Source organism: Vigna angularis, chromosome 5 (assembly GCF_016808095.1).
Source record: "Vigna angularis cultivar LongXiaoDou No.4 chromosome 5, ASM1680809v1, whole genome shotgun sequence".
NCBI classification, from domain to species: Eukaryota; Viridiplantae; Streptophyta; class Magnoliopsida; order Fabales; family Fabaceae; genus Vigna; species Vigna angularis.
The window spans coordinates 30,684,840-30,695,122 of NC_068974.1; the positions used below are offsets into that span (position 1 = coordinate 30,684,840).

General features: G+C 31.1%; 1 protein-coding gene across 5 annotated transcripts; it reads left to right on the forward strand.

Annotated features, from left to right (window-relative positions):
* Nucleotides 1–6,156: 6,156 nt before the first annotated feature.
* Nucleotides 6,157–8,380, forward strand: LOC108340120 (S-type anion channel SLAH1). Of its 5 annotated transcripts, none has more exons than XM_052877270.1 (3): nucleotides 6,157–6,827; nucleotides 6,933–7,033; nucleotides 7,833–8,380. In XM_052877270.1, the coding sequence occupies exons 1-3, from the start codon at nucleotides 6,176–6,178 to the stop codon at nucleotides 8,079–8,081; spliced, it is 1,002 nt and encodes a 333-aa protein (XP_052733230.1). In that variant the 5' UTR covers nucleotides 6,157–6,175; the 3' UTR covers nucleotides 8,082–8,380. The 5 variants fall into 5 exon arrangements, with proteins under 5 accessions (XP_052733230.1, XP_052733231.1, XP_052733229.1 ...); XM_052877271.1 differs by having other exon boundaries at nucleotides 7,839–8,380; XM_052877269.1 differs by having other exon boundaries at nucleotides 6,157–7,033.
* Nucleotides 8,381–10,283: the final 1,903 nt, after the last annotated feature.

A 10,283-nucleotide genomic window follows, 5' to 3' on the forward strand; every position in this document is an offset into this window, starting at 1 on the left:
TCCCTGTTGAGGCGGTTGTTGAGGTTGAGTTGTTCCTCTTCTGTTAGAGAGACAATCTCTAGCAAAATGTCCTTCAGCTCCGCAAAGAAAACACTTGTTGCGCAGATTAACTTGTGGACAGACGCTTTTCAGATGAGGTCCTCCGCAGACGAAACATTGGATTATTCTCTGTTGGTGTTGTTGCTGATGAGGATTCCTCTGAGGTTGTGGTCTGTCATAAGGTCGATTCCTTACATGTCGTTCAACTCGTGATCCAGATGGTCCTCCTACCCTTGGTAACTTCTGAACTTCAATCTCACTTATTAACCTTTCCACAGCTTTGGCATGTTCTACTAAAGCAGCAAACTCCTTAATAGCTAAAGGATTCACAGCTAGTTGAATGTTTGCTCTCAATCCATTTTTGAATTTCCTGCACCTTCATTCTTCATTTGACGGTTGGGTGTAGAAACGAACCAAGTGTTTGAACCTGTCTGCATATTCAGCTACGGTTTTGTTGCCTTGCACCAGCTGCAAGAACTCCACCTCTTTCAAATGTCTCACACTGTCCGGAAAGTACTCAGCATAAAATTTACTCTTAAAAATTTCCCAAGTTATAATCTCACCACTTTCCTCTAATACCAGCTTTGTGTTGTTCCACCAGTGTGCTGCTTCCCCAGATAGCTGATACTCAGAGTATGCCAACCTAGTTTCGGGTGGACACCTCTTTGCTTCAAAAATCTTTTCCAAGTTCCTTATCCAGAGATCAGCTTCATCCGGACTCGTTTTCCCATTAAAAATAGCTGGACGATGTTGCAGAAAATTTTCTAAGGTCCATTCCTGAACTCTCTGAGGTTGAGCTTCCACATGGGTGCCATTCTCGGCTAGTTGTCTTAAGGTTTCCGCATGTTGTCTTTGGCTTGCTTCAGAATTTAGTCTGGCCGCTTCTAACTGTTGTAGGGCCGTTGTGTGCTGTTGCATTAAAGCAGCTCCCTGTTGTTGAAGAGCGGATGCGATAGATTCTAAAGCCCTTGCAAGGCTAGTTACCTCAGGGGTTTCACGATTGGGTTGTCTACGAGCCATTTCTCTCTGTTCATACAGAGAATTATTGTTATCATAATTTATAATATGAGTTTGTAGGATTAATCCACAACTCTTAGGTCGTCTTAAGGACGAACCGCTCTGATACCATTAATGTAACATCCCAATATCTCACGCCGGATAATTCATAATTTATATATTGTAACATTACATTTACGGTAATATCCCGTAATCTCACACTTATAAATTCATAATTAATATATGTCTACACATGTTTTAAACTCAGATTTCAACTATAAACTCATAAATATAATTCGAATTCTTCTAACTTATTCTTCTGTCTCTCTCTTCATTGGCATTGGATCAGACGACAATCCTTCATCTGCTCCCGTATAACGAATTATACGATCATCGCACATACCCAAACACAAAACAAACACAAACAAGTAGGGTGAGTTAACATGCAACAAATCATTTAAAACATGTATAATTACCTTGATATAAACATCATATAATAATTATGTTCGACACCCTCATACCACAATTCCTATTAGACACTCGTCTCACAATACCCAATAGACGCCACAATACCCAATAGACACTCATCCGGATGATACGTTGATGAGCGGTCACGGGAGGTTATGCACTTGGAATGACTTCTACTTCTTCTTACAAATACACTTCCAAAATACTTCATACCATTCACAAGGTTAGTCCCCTCACTATGTCCAAAACCGGCACATAGACCAGGACCTCCTGCTCCTCTCACCACATAATTCATCCCTCTCTACTTGAGACTAGATGATTATTAGAGTATCAGGATAACCTCCAACTACGGGACCCTCAACATCAACATATACACAAATACCATAATATTACTGAATCTCTCCACGAGACTCATGCCATACTCATATTCCTCAACTCACATTATACCCCTACAAAATCTCCCCATAATACTCATAACATGTTCAGATGCATAAATTCAAATGCAATATAATAAAATACAATCATCACATAATCACACAAACTCAATATATTGCATAATAATTTAACAGTACTCAATCTGTTCAATAGGATTTAAGTTAAAAACTTGTCGAGTAGACTTCCAGGAAAGAGAGGTGCGTCACAATGGACAACTTAAGTACCAAGTCTTTCCTCAACTAGTTTTTAACAAATTTCTTATTTACAGATTCAAAACAACAGCATATAATATTTATACCGAATTTCAACATAGATAAACATACAGTAAACATTAACAATATTCACACAGAATTTCAATATATGAATAGTAATAAAATAATACTAAATCATAATATAAAAGCATAGAACTATTAAATCATAAAAAAAAAACATAGAAAGGTTAGCTCCCCTACCTCTATTCCAGGCGTCTCTTGCTCTGAATTTATTTCTCCGAAACCTTTCAGAACCTCTACCCTTCTTGCAACTAAAAATTTCTCTCTAACTTTCTCTCACTTGATTTCTCTTCTCTTGGTGCAGAATACCCTTCCCTCCCATGGCTATTTATAGTAAAAAAAATTTACTATTCATTAATATTTTAATATTATTTATTATTTTAATATTATTTAAAAATAATATTTCAATCATTTTCTCACCAAATCTGATCCTAATTTCTACCTACTACTTTCTTCCATGCTAAGAAATCTTAATGCTGAAAATTTATTTTTACTATTTACTTTTTACTATTTACTATTTACTTTTTACTATTCAATTTAAAAAAATTTACTAAATAAGTTACCAAAAATTTGAACCTCTCCTTCTAAAATTACTATAATTTTATATCCAAAATTTACAATTTTCTATCCATTAAAATTATTATTAATAATAAAATACTAAAATTTACTACTATATATATATATATATCTTTCTTTTTTTTTTTTCATGAATCTTACAGTTACTTTACAGTTGTGCAATGGAAAACAAATCATACAACAACAAAAACATGAAAAAATTGAAATTAATAAATTAACTAGTAATAATTTATTAATATTTAAGTTTTAACTCATAATATATATATATATATATATATATATATATATTCAAAAATTATATTTTAGCTTCATTTTAGAATAGATTTTAAAGTTAATTTAAAAATATTTTCAAAAATATTTAATAAAAATGTTAAATTTTTAATAATTTCTTGAGATTCAAATATTTACTCCACATTTAATTTTATTTTTTCATAATTATTGTTTTTTTCAAAAATTATTTCCTAGTTTCAATTTGATATAGATTTTAAAGTTAATTTAAAAGTATTTTCAGAAATATTTAATAAAAATGTTAATTTTAATAAAATTATCAGCATTTATAAAAAAAATAAATTTTATCTATATTTTAAAAAAATTGTTCTATTTTTACAAAAAAATAAAACTAAATTAAATCTAAAAAATAAATATAGGATCAAATTCACACTGTCACACTTTGTTATCATAAATTGACAAGTGACAATAATTTTAATACTTTTGTACCATCCTAACAAAAATATCACATTAAATCACTTTAAAAAATAAAAAACAAATTAAAAATAATAATTCAAAACTTGACATTTTAAAAAAAAACTAATTAAACGTTCACTAGACGTCTGTTATTTTGAGCTTTTAACGTCTGATCTCTGTCCGACGTTTATACGGATGACGTTAATGAGACGTCGGACCCAATAGGTCTGACGTCTATATAGACGTCCGATCCATACAGGTCCGACGTTTATATAGACGTCTGACACTATAGATCAGACATCTAAAACGTTGCCGTATTTGATTGCATCTAAAACCTCTGAGGTTGCTCCTGGCTCATGGTGATTCGAGTTTACAACTTTATATTCTAGTTGAAGAGAATGTATTGTACTTTTTTTTTTGTATTGGATGGTTTTAAAAACGTAGTGGAGAGGAGTGCAAAATACAAGAAATCGCCGCCCAAGAACGCCGCCCAAGGACACGAGCAAAACTACACCAAAACCCAATAAAAACGCATTTTAATCGGTTCAAATGAAAGATAATTCATCAAAGAGTGATGTAATCAGAGTAAAATTAATTTAAAACGGTGTAAGAGTGAGAAAACGAACCTGAAAAGTGTAACCTGTAGAGAGCAAATGCAAGGAAGATGATGAACATTTAATGCAGCCATATAGACGTTGGTTTCCCCCACATCAGACGTCTATATGGCTATAGAAGTTGGATTGGCGGGATCGGACGTCTAAATGGAGTTAAAAAGTGACTTTTTAGATTTAAAAAATGAGTATATAGACGTCGGTTCCCCCACATCAGATGTCTATATGGCGGTAGACGTCGGATTGGCGGGATCGGACGTCTAAATGGAGTTAAAAAGTGATTTTTTAGATTTAAAAAATGAGTATATAGACGTTGGTTCCTCCACATCAGACGTCTATATGGCTGTAAACGTCGGATTGGCGGGATCAGACGTCTAAATGGAGTTAAAAAGTGACTTTTTAGACGTCGGTTCCCCCACATCCGACGTCTATATGGCTGTAGACGTCTGTTCCCTCCAGAACATATATCTATATGATTGTTTTATTTACGAAAAATGCCACTGGTCATTTTTTACGTTGGATATTCGAGGATCGGACGTCTAAATGGTGACGTTAAAGGTCTTTTCTGCATTAGTGTTTTCTGTCTTTCATATATTTATTCATCTTATTTCTTTCTTTTTTTTATCGAACGCTTAAATTCAGTCCTCAAATTATTATCAAAACCAAATAAAAAAATTATTATCACAAATTTACAAGTAATAATAATTTTAATATCGTTTGTACAATCCTAACAAAAATATCATATTAAATCACTTTAAAAAAATCAAAACCAAATCAAAATAATAAAAAAAATTAAAGAACCAACTTAACATTTAAAAAATATAAAAACCAAAAAATTAATTAAACCTTTTATATACTGTATCTTTTCGTGTTTTTCACATATTTATTAATCTTATGACCATGATATTTTAAGAGTCATTTTAATAACTTTTTTACAACAGTATCATTATTTTATTGATCCATATATTTAAAATAAATCAATTATAAATTATTACATATTGTAAAAAAATTGTAAAAAGAAAAGTTATTAAAAAGACATTTTCCTAATTTTTTCTTTATCGAACACTTAAATTCAGTCCTCAAAGTGCATTGCACATAGACCAATAATTCTCAATCACAGTCCTTCCACATTAAAACTCTTTCAAAGCAAATGCACACCATAATAATAATTCATGGTTAATCAAACTCTGGAAAAATACATGACAATCTAAAGACACCTCAAATTCTACAGCAGAAAGTGACACTTCTATCAAACTTTTATTACCCAAAAGGACAACACTTGCTCCATAGTTATCAATCAGATTTTTCAAACAAAAAAGAAGCATAGATGCAATCACGACGATATGAGCAAAATCTGGATAACTTCTATAAACACTATTTTTCACTCTAATTCTGTTTTCTTTTTCTCTCTCTCCTCACATTCCATTAAACAATGAATGTTATCAAACTTTTGTTTTCTCCCTTAATTAAATCTTACCAAACAATTCATAAAAGAATATAATGACAATGAAGAAAATAACACATACGAAGTATTAAAATTGTTTGGAGCATATACAAAAGTCATACGAAATATAAGTAGTAATGGTCTTATTAAAAATGGTGCCCACAATAGTGTGTATAGCTGTAAATGACACAAACTTTAGCTGTAAACTGTTTGGTTTAGCTTTTGAAGTGTGACTGATGAATTAATCCACCGTAATGACATGGAGTACTTTCTTAAGATCATTTGGGAATAAACTAATGCAGGAGTTTTTTTGAAAAAGAAAATATATTTTATTTGAAGAGAGTTAATATAGATTTTTATAATGATGAGATATTATCCAATTAAATTTTTACGAATTTACTTTTAATACTATTCTAAAAATCTATTATTAATAAAGATATGTTATGTATTCATGATTATTACTCGTTTTTATTTTATGTGACATTTTGTATCTATCCTAACGTTAGTATAATTTCATTCTTGATAATTGAAACATTAAAAAAAAAATAGTTGCATAATTTTGAAAAGTTTCATGGTGATTAAGCCACCTTATAAATACATCACTCTGTTCTCAGACAGCACATCAAAAGGATCTTGTGACAAAGGTTGAAATGGATGAGAACGAGAATCAACATCCAGAACACCATGTAGAGTTACCAATAGATGTTTCAATCAGCAAAACTCAGTCAAATTGCATCCAAATCCAATCTTTATCCTCTATTCTGACACAATTCCATGCAGGGTACTTCAGAATTAGTTTGTCTCTCACAAGCCAAGCTTTTCTCTTAAAGATCCTGATTGAGCCAATCCAAGATGCACATGCTCTGAGACGATTATTTTCATCCATGCCCTCTTCTGTCCACACTCTCATATGGTTCCTGGCTTTGTTCATTCTGGCCACACTCTCTTTTCTTTACATTCTAAAATGTGTTCTACACTTTGACATGGTTAAGGATGAATTCTTAAACCATGTCGGGGTGAATTATCTATTTGTCCCCTGGATTTGTTGGCTAATTTTGCTAGAATCATCACCGTTCCTCTCTCCAAGAACACTTTTTTTCAAAATACTTTGGTGGGTGTTCGTTGTGCCAATGGTGATGCTTGATGTGAAGATTTATGGGCAGTGGTTTACAAAAGGGAAGAGGTTTTTGTCAGTTGGAGCAAACCCAACAAGTCAGCTATCTGTGATTGGGAACTTGGTGGGGGCACAGGCTGCTGCACAAATGGGTTGGAAGGAGAGTGCACTATGCATGTTTTCTTTGGGTATTGTTCATTACTTGGTGCTTTTTGTCACACTCTATCAGAGATTAGCAGGGAACAATAATATCCCTTCAATGCTTCGTCCGGTGTTCTTCTTGTTCTTTGCAGCACCCAGCATGGCCAGCTTGGCTTGGAACTCCATTTGTGGCAAGTTTGACACCACATGCAAGATGCTCTTCTTCCTCTCCTTCTTCCTCTTCTTGTCCCTGGTAATTTCAGGTTAAACTTTCGAGTTATATTTCCTGTTTAGATTTGTAAACTTCAGAAAAGATAAAAAATTCACAGTATAAACCAGCTACAAAATCTTTTTAACTGTTATAGAGCATCACAAAAAGGGAAGCAAAAGAATTGACAGAGAAAGAAAATTTAAGGTTGTTATTTAGATTGAAAGTCTAGGAAACATTTATAAACCTCAAAAGCAGACCAAAGTTTTATAGATATTTTAACAAGTTTGATTTTTTATTATGTAATAAGAAAGTAAATAGAGCTTTAAGCCTGATTTAATTTTACCAAATATACTTATGGGATAAGGTTTGCACTGTATATATATTAATACTGTAAATTAGTCTTACTTATAGTTATAGTTAATGTGAGACTTTTAATGTATTCTCTCGTATTAGGATATATATTTCAAGAATAAAATTAAATTTTAATAAGTAGTGAAATAACAGACCGATGATAACAAGTGGAACAATAAATTTTACTAAAGTACACTTAACCCATAATTTTGTCTACCTTAACAAACTTTTTTATAAAGTAAAATTTTCACTCAGATACTTATATAAATTGTTTTATTTGGTCTAAACTCTGTACTGATGTAGTCAAATTGTGTACGCTTAATGGTATTCTCATTCTTGATTTGTTTATTTTGTGGTGCTGAAGTACCTAAGTTGACTATCATTGTTGCAACTTGCAATTAAGGGATATAATAGAGCTGGGACAATTCGTTTGGTTGGATTAGGCCACCAAAACAAAATTAGTAATCAGTTTTGTTGTTTGTTTTTGAAGAAACAGGTTTCAAGGCCTATGCTATTTAAGAAGTCGATGAAGAAGTTCAATGTGACATGGTGGGCTTATTCTTTTCCTCTTACGGCTTTGGCACTTGCTTCAGTAGAGTATGCTCATGAAGTTAAGGGGATCATGGCTCACACCATCATGTTTCTCTTATCATCTGTCTCAGTTTTGGTCTCTCTCATATTACTGCTTATCACTGTTATCAAGATGAGCAGACACGCTTTTACCTGTTTCCAACCTTAGTTTCGAACACATGTTTTTATTCTCTCATACATTTTAGTCTATCTTGTTCATAATTATAACATGCTGTCACCCTTATCGTTTATACCAATTTTTATATTATTCAACTTGAATTGTTTTTCTTGAATACAGTAACATTAACAGAACACCATTACTATCAACTATAGACATTTTCATGAGAGATCATTTTCAGTGTAACGTCGAGCTTCTATCGTGAACCATGTATTTTCCAGCATGTTTAAATGAGTTGTCTCAAATTTTATCGTGAACCATGTATTTTTCAGCATGTTTAAATGAATTGTCTCAAATTTTAATTTATAAATTTGTATTGAAATGACGTCCAAAGAATTTTTATTTTGTATGTACTATAGTGGCCAATCAGTCTACGTCACTTGTTCGGTCAACTTGATAATCGTTCAATATTTTGTACATAAAAAATTTTACAATTTGATTAACAAAATAAAAACATACTTCGATGATATCGTTCGATATTTTGTATATAAAAAATTTTACAATTTAATTAACAAGATAAAAACATACTTAGATAATATTGAATCGCGGTTGGACCAACTCTAATCAAAAGTTCATTTTAAAATTTATAAAAACAAAGATAAGGTAAAGATATATGAGAATATTTATTGAGTATTTAAGACTTAACTGTGAAAAATCGATCGATATAGTTAAAAATCGGTTTAAACGCTAGTAAATATCCAGATGCTCAAATCTAAACAAAATATTAGAAGAAAAAAAATAACTCGGAGACAAATAACTAATTAAAAGTGTGAAGTTACATTTCTCTGTCTACATACCAAAAATTTGTAGAACCTCAACATTTAGAAGAGAAACAACAAAATGCTACACTTTTTGTGCTAATAACCCCACACATCTAACATGCAATTGTGCATTCTTTCAGTCTCACACCACGAACACGACATTCATATATCATCACGTGATGTGTTTTGGTGTGGACTCCTTCTTAGATAGGTTCATGCACTTTTGAAAGCCCAAATCTGTGTTGCCTATCACAATTTTATTTATTATTTTTGCTATGCAAAAAAGCAGCAACAATAATAGTAATTTAGAAATAAAATCATTTAAAGCAATTAATCAATTACTCTATAAACTTCATTCTTAAAATATTTCTTTAGTAATCTAGTGAATGACGCTCAAGTCCACTTCTTGTTTATTTTTATTTAATTTTAACTTAAATAGAGCATGATATTTTTTGTTGTTGTATATATCTTTTATTAGAAGGGGAGTTTAAGGTTAATTCGTTCTTAAAAATTAAAGGTAAAAGTCTTAAACATACTCCCTGACATTAAAACATGGATGAGAGATTGTGAAAATATATATTTATGTATAGTCTAATTACAAATAATACAAAAACAAAATAATAAATTTTGGTAACATAGACTTTAATTACACATGAGATTAAATCTAACTTGTATTCATAAAATTAACTCATAAAGTGATAATTGTTTTCACTTGTATATTATATAGACTCTGATAACATATGAGATTTTACTAGAAATAATCATATTCAAGTTGCATATAGTTATTACGAAAGACATACAAATTTTTTTAAAACCTAATTTTATATCTAAAACATGAATTTAAAATTATTACTTAGAATAATTATAGATAAGTTTATTCATACTCAGTCTTTGAATTCATTAAGTATAAACGAAAATTAATCAAACGAAAAAGTACCATTTCAAATGATTCAGAAGCTCATAATTCATTCTCACAACCTTCATTAGATCAAAAGCCCAAAAAAGAAAAAGACAAAAAACCTTAATAACACATCAAGCTCATGTTATACTCTTAAACAAATAGAAGTATACTCTCTCTTTTTTTTTTCCTTTTTGGTCCTTTGTTCTAAAACTTTTGAGAAAATTTCAACAGTCTCAGCCAACCAAACTCCATTGGGTACGAAGTTTTAGCTAGCCTTCTTTGATTTAAAGTGTTATCTCATTAGAAGTGACACGAATTAATTATCATGAACCAAATATAGTAAATAATAGAAAAATGTAATAATTTCTTGTTTCAAATAATTTAGTTTGGCATGTCAGGTCCAATAAGTCTACTAACATGTAAAAATCACATCTTGTGTTTGTGTTTTTGTTCCCAAAAGAACCTCATGATTTAACATATGTAATCAAGTTTCCAGATTTTGTTATCATCTAAACCAACGCCAACATGTAA